This window comes from Hylaeus volcanicus, chromosome 3, assembly GCF_026283585.1.
Source record: "Hylaeus volcanicus isolate JK05 chromosome 3, UHH_iyHylVolc1.0_haploid, whole genome shotgun sequence".
Classification (NCBI taxonomy): Eukaryota; Metazoa; Arthropoda; class Insecta; order Hymenoptera; family Colletidae; genus Hylaeus; species Hylaeus volcanicus.
Window position 1 is genome coordinate 22,177,080 of NC_071978.1, and position 20,349 is coordinate 22,197,428.

A 20,349-nucleotide genomic window follows, 5' to 3' on the forward strand; every position below is an offset into this window, starting at 1 on the left:
GATATTCATAAAATTTCAAATGGGTGTATTTAGTAATGAACAAATAATCAGACTATGTAATACAACCCCAAAGGAGGGGCTCTTATAAAATATGCTCGAATACTTGTGACTTACACATACTCATCTAATTCACGGGAGAAAGAAACCAAACTAAAATTTAATCTGTAATTCCAACGGGACCACTATTTTCATCCGTAAATGCTGATATAAAAATGTCACCTCTCTCTGTTTGGAATCTCTGGTCGCGAGCATTAAACCCGATACCGCGTTCGAATCAAATTTCGTCCGTCCGGTTTTCACCTGGCGCCGTTCGGATTCGTCGAATCTCCAAGAGTCGCGAAATTCGCCGGGACACGGATAGCGTAGATATACACTCGTCGAAGCATAATGTAGCCTTGACCTATTGGCGCCCTCGCGTCTGCCCCGAACTTCTCGCGGTTTGGCTTTGGTTCTCCAGAGGCCGCGTCGAATACACTTATCGTCTGGCTCCGTCGCCCCGAATCGCGCGAATAAACCATAGAGATATTGTACACGGAGTTAGGGGAACCGGATAAGAAAAAGGAACAAGAACCGTGGTACCACACACTCTAGCAGTGCATTTTCCTATCACTTTTATGCTAATGACGAGTATTAGGCTGTCCAGAAAGTTCGTGGCAATTTTTAAGAAAAATTCAAAGGCACGATTGAATTTAAATGTACAGAGTTAGTCTCATAAACAGTCGTACTCTTTTCGTACTTCGATCGTTTCATTTTAAATATGTACATGAATACACTTTACGCTTGTGTATATATCATGAAAAATTTATTTGGAAATATCAAACCTATCGTTTGATTCAGACAAGTTCCTTCGATAAGCACAGAGGGTACGAATATTAATGGGACTGACTGTATATTTATTGAATTACATAGGTAGAATTTTGTTCCGCGGAATTTCCACCTTTCAAGGGATGCGTATATGTTATTTGTTTTCAACCAATCCGATATATTCAGACCTGTACCATCTACCAAAAATCGACGTGGATTTTCCAGACAACCCAATACTTTACGCTCACATTAATGAAAGCATAAAGATAGATAGGGTACCACGAATTTTGTTCTCTTTCTAACAGTAAGACACTTATTGGGTTGTCCGGAAAGTCCATACCGATTTTTGATAGGTGGTGCAGGTCTAAATATGTCGAAATGGCTGAAATCAAATAACATATATATGTACATCTCTTAAAAGGTGGAAAGGTCGTGGAACAAAATGGTACCCATGTAATTCAATAAGTATACATATAAATAAATGTATATTATAATTCAAATGTACCTTTGAAGTTTTCTTAAAAATTGGCACGAACTTTTTGGACAACCTGATACAAGCCATGTCTGCCTTGCTCTATCAATGATATCTCTACGTGCCTCAGGGGCTGTAGCATGCGAATATGCAGCTACAGTACGGTTTAGCGACCCCGAGGTACCCTAGCTAGAAGGGAGCTCCAATAGTCCTGTACCAAAGACGAGACTAATGTGAATGTCATGCACCAAGAAGCCCAAAATTAAGGATTTATGTAAGGCAAAGCAATGTTAAGAAGAATGGAATTAATTGCATTGTGATGCATGAATTCAGTACAATAACTCATGTAACAATTACGCATTTAAATGAAACAAGCTCAAGCTCAATACCTTTATGGAACAAACCGACTTTCTCGGCGCGACTGGTTCGCGCCAAATACTCGACGAATTCCGTCACGTTTCGTCGCCGTGGTACATGTCTTATTTATTTATTTTATAGCTGAAATCTCGCCCTATCGTAAAAGTTCCCCTCGAACTTGCCTCTTGCATTCATCCCTTATACAAACGAAAACGTTCCACGAGCGGAATTAAATTTGATTTCGTCAACGCATTGTCCCTTTTTTTTTTTTAATCGATATATGTATATTTATGCGCGGAATGAATTAATTCGATTTAAATTACATTTGTGCTTCAATAGGGCATTCAAGCTATCCTTCTGTTTATTCATTTTTTACTAATCCATTGAAATGAGAACGCGTATTGAAATTAAAATTGATTGAAAATTTATTCTCGCTCGTGAGAACGAATTAACATTTTTGATTAGTCGATTCGAGGATCCTTTTATTTCCGTGTTCTTCGTTCGTCGATGAGTAAGGCTGAGATTTATAGATACTTTGATAGGATTCTTTTGGTTCCGAATTCGAATTACGATTCAAAAACTATCGACCTAATGGAACCATTCATAAATTTATACGTATTTCCCATAATATCTATCCCCGTTGGCTCGCGTAGAGGCGACCTTGTTTAAATATTTTCGTCATCTCAGCGTTTATCGTCGCGCCGATAACGTTCGCGCCGTCGTACGTCAAGGTCTCGAGATACGTCGAACAAATTATACAGTTTAAGGAACGAGGTTAGGGCACGACCGGACCTTACACAACGAATACAAATGCTACCCTGTCCCTTCGTGGCGCGTGACGAAATTCGTAAAAAGCTCATGGCGCCTCAGGGGGGAAGAGCTACGGAGAGGAGTTTGAAAGCCAAGGGATTTCACCGACACCGGAGCGTACCGGTTCAGCGACAACGTGATAACGTCTGCTGGACCCGGTTCCATCGAATCGAGAAACCTCGATCGTTTAGGATTCGTTTCCGTGGATGGTGTCGCGTTCACAAAAAAACCAACGGGACCTGCACCGACGTCGAGACGGATCAAATTTTACTCGAATTGCGCCTCTCGAATGAAGCCAGCACGTAACGATTCGTCGTAGTTTACCTGTAGTTTACTCGTTCGGTGTGAAACATTTTGTTGTAAAATTCAAGTTTCTTTTTATCCCGAGGAGTGCAAAGTTGTGAATCTTTTATTCGTTATTATGGCAAACACGATGGGTAAGAGGTGTTATTAAATATACAACTACACGAGTAGAAGCTTATAAATGTTGCAAATGAATACTCGAATAAAAGAAGCTCGTGCTATATTTGATTTTTCAATAAAACGCACATTTGTAAATAGAGCTACTTGTTATTCGAATAAAATTTTGCCCATCTATAGCTGGCAGTATCTTCTTAATTCATGACCCGATCGACGATCAACCATAATAGTAGCTACCATAGACGCGGAGATTTATTCCACAATCAATCGCGTGTACGTTGAGGAGCAATGATAACCGTATAGCATCGTACCACTGTCATTAAACGCAGCCATGTCGACAGGTTGTTCAACAACCCCGCATAGTTTAGAATTACGGTTCGAACAGTGGTATCAACGATAGTTGCACGGATTACTGTACGAAAAAAAAATCGTTACGTCTGTGGCCCCCGCGATACGAGGACTATAGTCGCGACGATATATCAGCCGGATAAGTCGACACGACGAGATGCAACGATGGTTACACCGATTCGTCGTATGTTGTTTTCCCACAGACGTAACGACCTGTTGTCCGACAAATCTGGCGTAAAAGTAGTACATACTCTTGGCCGTAAGAAGATACATACTTTCGCTGCCACGATTCGGACTCAAGGCTGAATTCGTACCGAGGAAATCTTTCTTGCTGAAATCAGTCTCTGCTTCGAACGATCCACGACTCGGAATTTCGATAGACAAACTTTAGTATTTAAATACCGTTTAGTGTCTCTATTTTGATTCAAATATTTTTACACGCAGCATTTATGTAATAGATATTGAGAAACACCAAAATGGTGGCTGCATGGTTGTACCTACTAAATCTAACTGATTTTTGTTTCGTACATATAAGTAACAAATTTAAGGAATCATGTGTGAAGTTGTAGTCTGTGTAATTAGAAACGTATCTACCAAATTTCATCAGGATTCCATGGGATTTGTTTGAAGTATCATCTGCTCCGTTTTGGGAAATGTAGTTTCAAGAACAAACCTTGTTCAAAGTTCTCCATGGTGCATATATGACTATTGTACAGGCTTTCTGTTCCTGGCTTATATTTTCATCGTTGCAACGAGTGTATCGTTGGATACATAATTAAGGTGATACAACCCCTGGAAAACCACTAAGGTCGCACCTGTGCTACTCATACATCTTTGCAATATCTAAGCCATTTCTTCATCATTGGAATGAATTTTTATCCAATCTACTCTTGAACGAAAAGAAAAAATTCCTATTTTATGTACTAACCGAGGTGATACAATTTTTGGAGAACCACCAAGAGCGTACCTGTGCTACTCATACATCTTTGTAATATCTAAACCATTTCTTCATCATTGCAATGAATTTTTATCCAATCTACTCTTGAACGAAAAGAAAAAAGTCCTATTTTATGTACTAACCAAGGTCATACAATTTTTGGAAAACCACCAAGGTTGGCCCCATGGTTCTCATACCTCTCTCTAAATCTTTTCTTCGTGATTGCAATCAATTTGTACCCAACCTATTCATCAACAACAACAACAACAACAAAAAAGAATTAAATTTTCCGCAATAACCAGGCTAGTATAACTCCTCAGGTCCCAGAGGTTACCAAGAGTCTACCGTCCCCCGTTATAGTCTCCTGAAGAAGTCGGGCCCCAGTTCGAGTTTCTCGACCCGGTGAAACCGACCGGACCATTTCGACAAGAAGACGCGTCCCGTTTACGAATCGCCTACTCGTCCTCCCGCGAGTCCTCGTCGCCAGCGAAATCCGGTTTTCTCGACGGAGGAATCGAGTATCGTTGGAGAGTACGCAACCTGCGACGACGACGAACCGCGACGATACATCGTTCGAAAAGAGAAAGGAATTAACGTGGAACTTACATTTTGTAGTGATTCTGCATGTGATGGGTCAAATGGAGGTCGGCGGGGTGTTGCTGAAGCTGCTGTTGTTGCTGAAGTTGCTGCATGGCCTGGTGATGGTGGGTCTGCGGGGGGTCCAGGCTAGAGGCACCCAGCAGGGTGGCGCTCTCCCTAAACAGCGTTGCCACCTGCATCCTCGACGATTATTCCTCCTCGGTTAGGCGAACGGTTACGGACTTGGCCGTCGGTCGACGTTCCCGTCGTCCAATTCCGCAATGCCTTTTCGGCGATAACCCGATAATTGGATAAGCCACAAAGGCTAGCTCGAGTGGTTCGGGAGCTAGAGTCCCGGGGATTGCGATAAAATCCAGTAGGTCGCGGGAAGGTCACCGGTGCCAGACGTCGGGGTCCTTGTAGGAAGGATTACTCCCTCGTTTGCTTGGGTTACGCTGCCCGTCGGATCTGCCTTCTCGCGGCTACCCGCGGTAATTGGAAAACCACAGACGCTGTGACTGGTGAGTGTTTTCCCGATCGGGTACTGCTGGAGTCTAGACGACACGGTAAATTCGCTAGGTCGTGGACGTCGAGATCCAGGAAGAAAGAATTCCAAAGCTACGTTAGCCGTCGGCAGACGAGTCTCGCACGCGCGATAAAATCCACCGACCGAAGGTCCCAGAAAAGATTACTCCTGTTTACTCCTCTGATAACTCTAGCTGTAGCAGCTAGAACCTTTGGAGACGGGCGATTAGATCCGGAAGGTCTCAAAGAGGTCCTGGAAAGAAGGACACACCGTCTGAAACCGACGGACCCGCCGAGGGAACGCGAGCCGTCGGCAGGCTACGCGCGATTCTCGAGGAACGTGAACCTCGCACCAACCGCACTCACTGTGGCACACTGTCACCCGAACGACCGTCGCGACGACGGGACCGAGCCGGTCGGTCGCCGGCGACGGCTCTGGGCGGCTCCTGACCGCGAAACTTTAACCTAGACGACGTTTAATCGAGTCCTCTCGAGTTGATCGTCCTCCAATTACCCCGCGCGACCCTCGTTACCGTCGTCATCGTCCTCCAGGATATCCTTCAGCCGATCACCGACAACCAACCCAATCACCGGGAGCACCGCTCCAATTTTCGAGATACTTTTAACGAGTCACCAGGAGCACCGATCCTCCAAGACACCTTACGCGCGGGATACAGTCACCGAGACCACCCTCGATCCAAGATACTTCGAGATACTTTTCACCAGATCACCAACGGTATCCTATGGACACCTTTATTTAAAAGGGTCTCAACTCGTGTGCACGCCTAGATGGACACAGGCTGCGCTCACGCTACTTTCGGACGGGACCGCGAAAGTCTCCTTTTCGAGAGTCCGACGCTCTCACACGGTTTTCACCGGCGCAGCACACGTGACCACCGCCCGGAGATCACTGCCCCGGACCGAATATCCACGGGCTGGGGAACTTTCTTTTCCCAAGTTTCTCCCGTTTCACGTACGAGTCCTGTCTACCTCTGGACGACCAGAAGGGCGATTGTGGTGGATCGTGCACGCGACGGCATAGGTCCGTCACTGGTCATCTCGTCCTCCGCGGCTTCGCGGCCCTTTCCCGTCGGTCTTTTTCCAAACGAGTCGTGTTCGCTCGCGCGACGTGTGCTCGAGCGTTTCAACGGCACCCACGCCCCCGAAGACGAAGGCGGCGCGATATTTTCTCTCCGTCTGTCTCTCTATACGGCGGTGGGATCGTCGCCTTGGCTGCTCAGGGCTATGTAACTCCGATAACGCGACAGCGTGCCGCTCCTAAAATTTCACGCGGCTCTCCGGCGATAAAACGTCGCGACCGCGAGCCGTGCTTCCTCCCCCGTCACTCTTTTCCTTTGTGTTTCGGTCCTCGTCTTCCGCCCCCCCTTGGCTATCTGGCACTGTCTCCGCTGGGTTATCGCTGTGTCTCCCTCTCCTTATCTCTTCCTCACTCTTGCGAATCTCGGTTTAAACTCTCTCTCGTCGCGTAAACACGCGTCCACGCACAACCGCGAGGAATCTGAAACCGCGGCAGCAAGAGTCGGCACCGCACTGGTCGGCCGTGTCGCTGGTTAGGTCGCTCTAGCCGTCGCGGTTCGTGCGTTTCCGACCTAACTCGACTGCTCTCGGCGATGCTCGGCTTTCGGAGCCTCCTGCTGCTCGACAGCGCCGGCGACGGCGTCGACGACGACGGCGATGGCTGCGACTCTGCCTCGGCTCGTCTTTCCCGTACCCTCCCTCTTTGCACCTACGAATTCCGCGTTTCATTATGCATTTGTTTATTTCGAATCCACCTAGGCTCCTTTTTCGGCCAACTTGGTGGTGGAATTCGAATAGGAGGTGGGAAAGTAGGTACGGGATCGAAGTGTCGTCGTTAGTTTGAATGGACGGAGCTCGCTAAGTACGGTGGACATGCATGGGGGTGGAGAGAGGTAGGATGGAAAGCAGTAGGACGAATAGATGGACTAAAAAAATGAGAAATGACAGGGGTTGGAGTATAGCGAGGTAGTGTTATACATGAGCCTGATGAGCGATTTGAAGAGGGCGAATAGATTCTGAATGTTTAGATATTCGAGGGTTAAATGAAAGATTGTTTCCAATTTTTGCTCCGAAAAGTCATCGACTCTAGCACAGTAGCGATATATCACTGAAATGAAGCGCATATTCTGATAGAATCTTCAACCAAACATCGTCAAACCATCACCTATGAGCTTGCCACAGGTTGCCCCTTCTTCAGAGTCTGAAGCTCAGACCAGCGACAACAAAAACACCCATCACGTATATAGCATACGCACCCTTCATTTATCATAAAAACATCGACAAATTTTCATACAAATTTTTTTCCTGTAACTCCACTTACAAACATACACAAGCTTTCAAACAATTCCATCGAACCAACATTCCAACGAATTCGCGAATAAAGTCTTATCCACAGCGTCTTGCCCGAATCTCCCCCTTAATCGCGAACGCGGTCACGCATCGACTTATCGCTGTATAAATTCGCCGATAACGTAAACTAACAGCGCCATCGACGGAAAGATATTTCGATCTGGCCAGTTCCTGCGTCCCCGTTCTTCCTCTTCCTATTCGTCTTCCTGCTCGTCGTCCCCTGCCAGGTGCGCGGCGTCCAAAGTTACCGGGTCTAATCGATACCGTATGATCGATGATAAATCGAGGCACGCGACTCCCTCGATCGGATCGATTCGTCTCGATCGATCCCTACTCACCGTTCGAACAGAGGGGCCACGGCTCCTTGACCAAACGTCGGGGTCATTCGCGATTTCGACCGTGCATGGCGGCGTCGAATTTACGAGGAGGAGATACGACGTTCGTCCTTTGCCACGTACGTACTTATGCAAATTGCGCGACGAGATCGTGTTCGCGAGCGTGTCGCAACGGCATTCTTCGAGCCGCGGCTAGAGACCACGGTATTAATATTTACACGCGAGGATCACCCGAACGTTTTCTCTCCCCGTCGCGAGCTGAACTGCGACGTGCGTAGGATCTCGTTAGGATGGTCCTGGATGGGATGCAGATTTAGCGATCGACAGTGTGTCGGGATGGTCCTCATCGGAAAAAGTATCGAATCCAAATAAATGAATAATAGTTGAGGGGGAGGAATTGGGTGGTGATTTTAGTCTTCTGGTCCTGAAGTGTGGGGATGCTGGTGTCTTTGGTCATTTGAAGCAATGTTGTTTTTATATTCGGTGAAAATTGTCGAGTGCAGGATGAATATTCTTGGAATAGAAAAAGTACGTGTGAAAGTTATTGGGAAAAATGGGAGGTAAGAGAAATTGTATGTTACTTTTGCTATTCTGATCTCAAAGCTTGCGGTCATTGGTATCTTCGGTGATTTAGAACAACGTTTCTATATTATGTTTTCAAGTACCAAATGAACATTCTTGAAACGACGTCACACGTATAATAGAAATAATATAAAAAGAAAAAATATAAACTGAGAGGAATTATACTTCTTTTGCTACAGCCCTCTTCTAATACAAAATACACATTCTCCAAATGGAAAATCCAAGGAAGTAGGAACGAAAGAGTTAATCTTTCCTTTTTTAAGCGTATAAGTGCATGCCTGGGTCAGCAAATTTAAATAATTCCTTGAACGAGAACGAACCGAGTAAAGGTTTGATGCAATTTTTTGCACTATTCTTAGCGAGCATGTGCCAGTGTGAAATTGAACGAGTGAAATGTGTTACCTTGTTGGGTCAAATAATGAAAATCAATAATTAAATTCTTACGAACTGTCAAGTGTATAAACGAAATGTAAATTTAGGTCAGTTAAAAAAGAAAGAAAGGAAACGAACGTGAGAGAGGTTGTGTGCGACACGTGCGACACGTACAAATAAAGACTGGGAATTGAATCTTAATAGCAAACTATTCAATCGTGTTTCTATTTTGTTTATCTCCTTATAATAGTTGTTATAGTCTGTTCTAGTCTTTTAATTGATTGTTACTCATTTTCAAGCCCCTCGAAATTCCTCCGTTATATTCTGCATTGATTTTAATTAATCAGTTCTGTGTCGCCTCAGTGGAAGTTCGAAAAGAAACATGGGAGAGATGGGTTAAAGTTCAAAATTTCATGAATATTTGAATTACTTCAAAATTACTTAAAATTCACCGAGGGTGAAGGGGACGGTCTCGATTGAAGCCGCATGGAATAAAAAATCAGGAAATATTATATAACCTAAAAAGAATATAAAATTTCTCCATATAATGTCCTTCTTATTAAACGATAATCATTTTCTCTTCCTTCGAAGGTTCACTGAAATTAAATGAAAAAACATATGGACCACCCTGGTAGCGTTGTTGTTATAAAAATGCATCTAACAAACATAAAGATCGATTTCCTTCGTATCGTGAACTCAGCATTCTTCCTACCTTCTTGCACTCGAACAGGGAACGTCACAAGTTCGCACGTAATAGAGAACAACCGGTTTTAATTGAATCTATGTTCCAGCGATGCGCTCCAAAATGTAGCGATAGATCGATCGATTTATTGGCATGGAACGGTATCCCATCAGGGGTATAACACGATCTCAATTTTAAGAAAGACAGTGACGGCATAATATATTAACCTCGTTTAGAGCACGCCCCTATTACCTGGTCCTCTGCCTTGCAGAAATTTAATGCGCTTTTGGAAAGTGCGCCGCACAGATTATAATGATTCATTAAATATAGATTGCTTATACGTATATGCAGGTCGTGTTCCCATCGCCACTGTGCCACGATGATAATTGATTTATCCTACTTTGCAATAAGTAGTAACCAAATCGATCAAAATCGAGGATTAAAAGGGCTAGCTTTTTCTGGAGGTCAGCGTTCTTCCATTAATTACAAAATTCGAGATAATGCTTCGTGACACGATGAAATCGATTAACGGCGTCGAACGTGCATGATAATATGGATTATTTATTGATTTCAATCTTATCTTTAGATCTCCTTCGATAAGTATATATTCTACTCGAATATTGCACAGTAATTAATTTATTAGTTAACTTCCATGAAGTATGGGTCACATATTTCCAGGACGTAGCGATGATAATTTCTAAGGCCTTTTTTTTTAAATTGTCCACGTTCATTTCCTCATCTGCCTGTATCCAACTGGAGGCCACCTAGGGAGGGAAAAATTTATCTGAAATTACAAAACGGCGTAAATAGTAACGTAGAATGGTGGACGAAACGTCGGTCACTCCACGTCACTGGTGAATTCATAATTCATCATTGATACCTGTCTTAGAAAAAAAAAAAACCAACGTGTTAAGATTGATTAGTATCTATACATATGTTTGGTCGATTAAAGCAATTATGTCGAACGTAACACGCTTGTTTGTATACCAAATCAGTTTAATGAATTTAATCGTCGCGTAGATGACGATTGCTGCGATTTCGAAAATGACTTGCAACTAACATCGAGATCGTTCAACATTCGTCCTCATAGTCAATTGCTGGGCCCTTTCGGAGCGCATTAGTCCATTCGCATCATCTGCGTGCGGTAGAAAGAGATAGACACTTTTCTCTCTTGGTTTAACGCTAGTTACGGCACACTCGGCCCTGATAATCCATGATTACCTGTGTCAATTTGTCCCTGGGCAACATTGATTTCTACCTTGACACTGTATCACCGTTCAAAAGCAATTTATACAAGAGTGCAATGGAAATTCAAGCACACGTCGTTGTACGAAATTCCAAGATTCGCGGCTGCGCTTGCCAGCGTCGCGATAAACATTAATAAACAAGCAGCAGCGCGGAGAAAGTTAACAATTACAATAATTGGAACAGCAGGAACCGATGCGATAGTAATAACAGGAGACGCGATGACGTAAGAGGCTCGCTTTGAAACTTTGGAAGCTACCTGTTCCGAGATAATTAAGAGCTTCTTATTTACTTGGAATAATTCCGAGTAAAATATTCAATGCCTTCGAACATACTAAGCTCGTTAGGCATTTGACACGAATTTTACTTCTGGTTCTTACGAAACGCGCGCATTAAATTTGTAGAACCGTGCGCCAACTGTTCCTTTATCGTCTTGCGAGGCTGAACTCCTCCAGATGCATGACTATGTCGAATTTTCCGGGAGAATGTTTAAATATTGCTGCAACATTTCTGCACTCGACCTGTTTTCCTTTTCTTCTTTAAACTGAGGTAAAGAAACTAAGTAGTATTCAGAGCAGTGAGAAAGAAACTGTTTAAAGTTGAAACGAGCCTGAGATTATTCGATGGATATTCATATGCTACAAATGGATTTGAAATTTTATTACTCGAGTTAAGTCGATATTAGTGTATTGGAATATTAATGCATACAAAGTTTAGAAAAGAATGGCTTCAAGAAAATTGATAATTAATCACGAATATCCAAGTATTTTAATTAGTGCGAAATATATTCGAGTAGCCTAGCATTCGAATAAAATTGTTCATAATTAGACTGTGGATGTTTATGCATTTGTAGCGAAACTATGGGAAGATCAATGAGAACGTGCACGAATGGAAAAATATGCAACAATAATCAACAATAAGATACATGTTGTACTATTTAGAAAGTGAAACATAGATTCGTCTAAGTTTCATTTCATTTTTTGTACAATACCTGTAAAAATATCTATTTGCATAAATACCAACACTGTTTCCAATCAAATATTCGTGACGTGTTTGGACAATATTATTATAGTTCGAGTATTCGAATATAGGGAAATTGGCCAGGCAGTCCCAGATCTATTCGAGTGTAAGTGGAGATCGTACACAAGGCAGCCAAAAGTGTTACGAGTTTCCTGTCCCTAATTAAGCGACCGTTTAAGATTCAATCTGCGCAGGGAGATGCTTGCGTCCTCCGCGTGTTCGGAGATCAATCTTGTCCAAGGCACGCACTTCGAGGCTCGACGTCGAGTTATCATTCTAAGGTCGTTAATTACGTGCGTGCAATAATCGAGATAAAGTGGGACGATACCGCTACTTTTACGCAGCGCATTCCCAGCTGTGTGATAACAAGGGCTCGTTTTTTATTGCAAGTGGGTGCCTCCGAGAAATTTCTTCGAACAGCAATGAATTCATCGATTCCTCACTCAACTTATACGCGCTTATAGCAAAAGTATTCAATTATTAAAAGAGTATAAATTTTGTTGATCTTGGGTTCGATCGTCACAATAGTAATATTTAAGAAACGATATAAATATGGTAGAATATTCAGAATAATTATATTCATTTAGACGATATACAGTGTTTGCTATGAACACAAATAATTTTCCCCCAAAAAGATCTTAACAACCTATGGTAGGTTGCAAATTGCGAACGAAAAATGCGTGCCAAGTGATTCATGAACGGCATAATTAATAAATACGCACTATCGCGTATAAAGTGGAGTCTAAACGTGAGGATAACAATTTTCCAAAAAAAGGTTTATTTTATCGCCGGAAAAATTAACGTTCCCGCGCATACGATTTATACAGCTGGATTTTTGCCATAAATCATGCGGGTAGGTCTCAATGTGTAATACCAGGACATTTCCCTTGGCAACACGGTTGGTGTGTTGAGTTTAATTAACTTTGGGTTTCCTGGACAAGTTGTACAGCTGTTTGCTACACTGGAAATAAAGTAATCGTATTCCGATAGTAACTATTCAATGATATTCAATTGCTCAAGTTTCTCGTACACTGACCTATTAAAATCCTATACTCAAATACTTGATGCGTTCAAAGTAAATTCGAATGATCGTCATGAATGAAATAAAATAATCGTGTTCAAAATAATACCAATTCAATGATATTTAATTACTGGAGACATTCAAGTTCAACTTCAATCATCTTCACAAATAAAACAATCATACTCAAACAAAACCAATTCAATGTTATCCAAATACTTCAGACATTTAAGTACAACATCAAATAAAATAATCAGACAATAGTAGAAATTCAACGACGTTCAACTACTCGAGTTCCAGCTACCCAAATCTATTCCAATCCTCTACACACACACACACACACACATGCACACACCTCAGCTACCGAGATTCACCTGGAACCATCGCGACACCAACGAAATGCTCTAAAATGAAACGATTCGAACGGTCCCGGATTACACGCGACGGTGATCACCGCTGCCCAAGTATCCCTCGGCGTTCCTTTGCACGTCTAACGCATCGCTTTCCACGCTAATTAATTATACCCGTGTTCAGAATCCCGATAAATCCTTTATTCGAATTTTGACCACGTCTCGGTGGATCTCCAGCGTGCGTGTACCGAACGTCGAGCGGTGTGTGTACGTGCGCGCGGGCGCTGTGACCGGAACTCGAACGGGGACGGAAACCGGTGCTCCGTAGAAATTTCGAGGACCCCGCAACGTCACGGGAAAATTCGACGACGATCGTCCACGAAGCTCGAAAGAGAGAAACGATCGCTGCTGGCGAGAAGTGTGTCCTTTTCTCCCTCCGTTCGTGGATCCTCTCACCTCTAGCGCGCTCGCGAGCTTCGGTGAAAATCGATCGGCGTTATCGATCGTTGGTAATCCATGGGTCGAGTCGCACGGGGTGGGGAAGAACCGTCGGTTGGCCGATTTCCTAGCAGTCTACCTGCCTAGCTGGCTGGATGCATGGCCGCCGCGAAACGTGCGTGGTGCGGTGCGGTGTGATGTGCTCGCAGCGTTTCTGGCTTCGTGTGCACACGTACACGCCACGAAATGTGCGTGGGTGCCGTGGGCTCTCGGTGCCGGTGTATGTGTGCCTGTGTGTGTGTAGTGTGTACAATCCATTCGACCGAGTCTGCCGCGAGGGTGTATCGGAGTGGGAGCGCGGGCGCATAAAGCTTGTGGGTGTGATGAGCGCGCGAGCGCACCGCGAATCTCGCAAAGAGACCAGCAGCGAGACAGGGACCGACGATTCAGAAGAACCGAGAGCCTCGTGGTATACCGGGTGACCCTCACGGGAGTAGAACTACGGTGGACATTGGGAAGATAGGTGGACCTAATAAGGAGGGGGTTACTCGTTGGTAAGGGGATGGTTTTAATGAGTTATTGGGAGAAATTAGAAGAAATAACAGGAGAGGGAATTAATTTTGACGAAATTAAAGGGTTTAGGTGGATTTTTTCATTGTATTTTGAACGATTGGGGAGATTTTGAGACTTTGGGTTGGTTCATAAGTAACTTAGCGGGTAATAAACAGCTATGCTTTAGGGGAATTTAATTCTCCTCTTAGATAAGGATAAGTGCTAACCAACAATGGTGATCATATAATTGATTAAGATGTCTTATATCATAATTTATTTGGAAGTAAATTTGAAAACAGAGATTATTATCTGATTTTCTTGAGCGCGAGTGTTAAGTTAGGAAACCTCGATTACTGCCGGTAATTTCAGCTGAGGTTCTTGCAAGAGTCGAGGTAACCAATGAGTGGTAGCCATGTCCAGCCACTTTGTTGCTTTAGCCATGCAAAGAACCCCTAGTGCAATAATAGAGGTTCTACTGTGTAGAAGTGCATTTATTAACTACAAAAGTGTGTTTACTGTCTACTAACATAATTTCCAGCAAGCCTGAATTATTTTACAATGAAACGAATCCAATAGCCTCGTCCAAATTATTTTCATAATTTAACAAATGACTCCACTGATATAGTAATAACTAGACTGCGGATCTTTATGCATTTATAGAAAATTTTAATGTGCAAGAAACTACAAATTGCAAACAATATGCAAAAACATAAAAAAGATTGAAAGTAAAGTTCATGTTATAATATCTGCAGAATAAAATAAATTCCTATTTAGGTTCAATTTTTGTAGGCACGTTCACGAAGATTTTATTTTGCATAAAGATCCGCAGTCCAGTAGTGACCATTCTGCATGAAAATACCCATCGCATAACAAATCGAAACCACGTCTTTTTCTTCAGATTTAATCGTAACCTGAAATACTGACATTTCCATCCTGATAAATTACCCTAACCCGACGAAAAATTGACTATCCATATCAGTCGCGACCATATGAATACGATGTCGCGTAATTTAGTATTTAATTGATGAATGAGCGAATTCACTTAACGACACACTAATCGTGACACCCCCCAATTCGGTATTGGGCGACGCGAAATCCGTGATTATGGTGGCTTGGTTATCAGTCATTCCGATTATCCATTAATCTGCCAATTGTGATCGATTGAATTTTTCATTTTTTGTATTAGATTTCTCAGTCCGAAAAGGTAATAAGAGAAAGGTGAATATTTATACGTTTTGTACGTTCGCAACGAATGCACGAAAATTCATACATTTTATAAACGCGATGAATGCACGAAAAAGAGCTAAAAAATGTGTAAATACGTGCATATTATAAGCTCATGACATATACATATATGAAAAAGGTACAAAAATTTGGAAATTCGTATATTTCATAAGTTTGTAATATATGTATGAAAACGTCCTGTACGAATGACAGTTTCGAATATACTGAACATAATTTATTTGTTGCGGTGAGTTCAGCAAGCATTTGACTCAGCTGGAGCGCAGTATTAATAAAAATGAATTCTACATTATTTCTCAAACCCCTGAAACATTCCCATAACAAAGTAGAGCTGATTAATATCCGAAGAACAATGAGTTATACTCCAAAAATTGATCCAGACTCTTTCCCACCAACTTCCAGTTCGATTTTTAGTCAACGCATGCCTGTTGATTTATAGGGCACTTTTTAGCAACAATTACGCCTAGTTTGGCACGGTATGCGAGCTGTCTCCGATTCGAGTCCCCTAGATTTTTATTTGTGGGGTTGCAACGTGTCTCACGTTCGCAATACGTGTATTCGTATCATCCCTTCGCGCAAAAAATTCGAAACTCGCGAGGAATTTTCGAAGGACATCGTTGCCAGCAATTTCGTTAATCAAGGGACACGTCGCGACTGATATCGGTTTTCTGCGACCTTGCCACAAGCCGCAGAAGCATTCTTACGAAACTTTGCCACCATTAAAAACCATTTTCATAACTCGAAGAGGATACGTTTCCTGCGTTTACGTGAGCTCCTTTTCATCCCCAATTTATCGACTTAGAAACATGATTTACCAAGTTGTTTGTGCTAAATCTAAATGTTTATTTGATTGAAAGTCACTGTCTCTACTTTATTTGTTTATTTTCGTTCGATGTGGTTGAAGAAGGAAAGGTGTAAGAAATTCAAGTAGAATTTGTCAGGGTGGAGAGAACGAATAATTAAGCGAATGTATATTTATTTATGGACTATAGGTGACTATGAATTGTGATTTATGTAAACGTGAGGCTCAAGTATAAGCTTAGACTTGTAACTTTCATTCATTAATTCCAAATGCATTTTGAGTCAGTGTAAACAGAGTGACATTGCACTCTTTGCTGGAACAACATCCATCGAATGCACTCTCTTCACTTTCATTCAATCTCAAGCATAATCTCCCGAAGAAAACAAGTTAACAGGTCGTTTCTACTCTTTCACTTCCCCCAAATGCTTCTTTGCTTCTATAGTCACTCACCTACTATCTTCAATCATACTCATAACATGTGTATCAGTGTAAATCACATCATATACTCATTCCCCATGAATCAATATACACTCCATTGATTTTTAACCCTTCATTGCATGAAATTTATTTTATCCTCCAAAGGAAAAATTATTTGTCTAATATTTCATCTGAGCATTAAATGGCTGACAAGGTACTAATGCCAACCCTATAAGGAAACTTTCCTGGAATTATTTTCTTTTAATTTCTATTTGGAAATATTGTGAAATAGAGGGTTGATTATGGAGATTCCAACTGTTTTTTTTTTTCCGAGAAATGGACCCATGTTATTGATCAACGTAAGTAGAATTCACTGGCAAAGTACGATCAGGTATTTCGCAATCACCCTGTAGAAGGGCACGTACGCGCACACGTATGCACGACCTGAGCAGTGTGGTGGTGCATGCGGTGACCCTGCCACACGATGTAGGTGGATGGAATACCAGGGCTGTACCCAGGAACTGTGCTGCGTGTACTCCCAACCGAGAATATTCATTTTTGCCTCGCCAATAATAACAATAAATCCTTTAACAAACATTAGAATTACATCCCACAAGCATCGTATAAAAATTAATTCGCTAAATAAATTTCCTATTCGTTACACAAACATTTTTGATTGTATTCTGGTCATCTTCAAGTCTAAAGGAAAAAAATATTCATATATTACATGTGACACCTAATTTCAATATTTATTAAAAATGTAAACACGCAGAGTTAATAATAATTTGAACAACATTCATTCGTACCTACAGATACAGAGTAATATTTACATTATGAAACTGTGGTTTAATAGTTGTTTTATGTACATTAGTTTGTGTTCAGTATGTTTATGTAGTGTAGAACGTGAGATTCAGTTAGTAGGTTACCATGAAATTCACAGAATTAATCTTGAATCTCTCCTTTGATCATCCCTGCTTGGGTGAAGAGATCGAACCAATTGGAACGCGACTCTATCGCCCATAAACTTAAAAACGAGATTTCAACGACGATCATATGGCCCAGTACACTCCTCGTCGTTTTCACCTGTTCAAGCGGAGAGATCTATACCAGAGATTGGCAGAATTCACATCTAGATACAAATTTCCACAACGAATAAAAGATAAACGGCTGTTTATCTGTTATACGTTAGATAATAATTTCAATTCAAATTGTAGAATAAAATATTTCACAAGACGATAAGAAGAAAGAATGATCAACAACGAATAAAATCGGGGAATAATAGTTTATTCGATCTAGGAGATAAATTTTTCTTTATCCATTGCAAAGTGTTTAATTTCGTAATCCAAATTCTAATTTCTATTCAGCTAGTAGCAGATAAATATTCTCTTCTATTCGATAATCGATATTGAATAAATATTTAAGTCCGGATTCATCTAATACGCGATATCGAGTAAAACTTACAGTTCTATATTTATTCAATAAACGATATCGAATAAAATATTCAGGTCTAGATTCCTTCAAGACACGATATCGAGTGAAATATTTAATTCTATGTTTATTCGATAGGAACAAGAACTTTGTCTAGCAGAAACAGAGTATTCGCAGTCGGATCTTGCAAGATAGATGTGTCTTGGCGTGAAAAGAAAATCGTGTTCGCTTCAAACTGATCGAATCGGGATTCAGTGTGGCGTGGTTTACTCTCCTCCACGCGATATTTTTACCCCGTGCGATGGTTAATCTTGCCAAGTCAATTATCGCGATAAATAATGTCAAAGTCAAACTCCTTAACTCTTTATAGCACGGTGGTTGGTCGTACGACCACCTAGAAAATGGCCAATCAAGCACAGTGGCTAGCATCAGTGACCACTTGGACGATTTATCCCTCGCGTCTCCACCATTTTATTTAAAAATAAACGAGGGGTTGGAAGATATACTCTAAGATTAGCTTTTCTCAAACTATCGACTCGTGCTGTTTAAAAGAAAAAGTTTCCCAGAATGAAGAAAAGTACTCGCACCGATTTAGTTCAACCCCTTCAAACTTCTCACCCCCTCAGATATAAATAAATATAAATATTGCTACATTTCTCTGTCATCGACACATTTGCATCAGAGCTGTTGTTGCTAATGCTCCATTCCTGAAAAATGAAATCTTTTTTTTCGACTAATGAAGTACTTCCGCTTCTACAGATACACGGAAGTGTTACTGCTTCGAACTTAAAATAGATTCCTCGAGACAGTGTGTTCTTCAGCAACACGATTCACATTAAAGCAGCATCTACCGCGTGGAAGTATTATCAGGTGATAATACAAACATGCGAGTATTGTCCTCCATTTAAATAAAACATGGAATGTGTAATCCAATCTAACTATTGTACGTAAACGGTGCTTTTACGTAGCGCCCTTTAACAATACCCTTTGATCTTTACATCCTCCAGTAAATTACGTATTTTAATTACAATTATAGTATTTGTAACTACAAAGCTAACGGTGCATGTCTGTAGCAATTCCCTTCGCTATCTCCTATTACAATTGCAATGAATTGCAAACATTATCCCCGAAATAAACACGAAAATCATGATTTCATTACACGCTCCACCTTTGCATCGTTCAAAAAAGATCCAAAAAAAAAAAAAAAAATTCATCAAAAATTCTTGTGCCGCAAAGAGTTAACACGCTCCTGTTTTGAATAGCCCTATGTGTTTATGTGTGTGTGTGTATGTGTGTGTGTTCGCGCGCGCGGGTGCTGGCCACCCGTGTATATATACGTGTATATATACCTAGCCAGCTCGCCGGCGGGGTCGAGGGTGGATTTCACGCGATGGCGGGACAGTGACGGCGGCGAGGGACCGATAGAGACGCGTGTAGGGAACGAAGGAAGACGAGAACAGCCGACGACGAAGAGGGAATGCGGTTGGATGAAGCGATAGCCAAAGGAGGAAGAGGGACACCGTGTTCTGGATAGAGAGGGTTTCGCAGAGCGAGTCGGGCTGGGGAGTGGAAGAGAGAGGTGGAAGCGCGAGAGAGGGAAAACCTGGAGGACAGAGGGAAAACGATGGCGCGGAGCTGACTGTTTCCCGCAGGAAAGAGTGAGATGGAAAGAAAAGACGATACCGTCGTCGAAGCTCACGCAAACACGCTCCTGGCGAGCTCTCGCACACTGCTGCCCGACCAGACTCCCACCACGCGAACTTTCGGAAAAATCAATAGAATACAAGAAAAGCCCACGCTGCGCTGCTAGGCGAGTGGAGCCCTCTCTTCCACGTTTCCCTCTCTCGCTTCTCCGTCTCTCTCCTCTCTCAGCGGTGCTTCCTTGCCTCGTCTCCCTTTTTCCCTACCCGCAGCCCTCTTTGCGCGCGTTTACCTGCTCGTTGTCCGCCAAACAAAGGCCTGGAACGCGGTCCGGCGAACGACAAAAGGGGCCAGGAGGAATAGATGTAGGTTGGATGCGTTCGCCGACGAAACGTGGATGCGAGTGTAACCGCGAGAAAGGGCTGCCTGGAAAGGTTTGGAATCGCGGACGGGCGGGGGTGCAGGGGGTGTTACCAGGCACCAGAAAGAAAAACCGCAAAATTGGGCAAGCTCTACGGTCAGAGGAGCGACCGGGATAGCTCGATTGTGGACCACCTCTTTGCGCGCACCCGCCACCCTTCGAAA

At 42.4% G+C, this 20,349-nt stretch overlaps 2 protein-coding genes across 6 annotated transcripts in view; one reads left to right on the forward strand and one right to left on the reverse strand.

The window, feature by feature from the left end:
* The window catches only part of LOC128873837 (uncharacterized), a 128,176-nt gene extending 121,349 nt beyond the window's left edge, over window positions 1-6,827 (reverse strand). Inside the window, exon 1 of one of the 2 annotated variants that reach the window (XM_054117738.1) lies at window positions 4,755-6,827. In XM_054117738.1, coding sequence (XP_053973713.1) covers window positions 4,755-4,927 — 173 coding nt within the window. In that variant the 5' untranslated portion in view covers window positions 4,928-6,827. The remainder of the gene's footprint in view (window positions 1-4,754) is intronic. The other variant, XM_054117737.1, reaches the window with a different exon arrangement.
* LOC128873836 (uncharacterized) overlaps window positions 1-20,349 on the forward strand; it is a 154,427-nt gene that overhangs the window by 112,437 nt on the left and 21,641 nt on the right. The window lies entirely within an intron of this gene.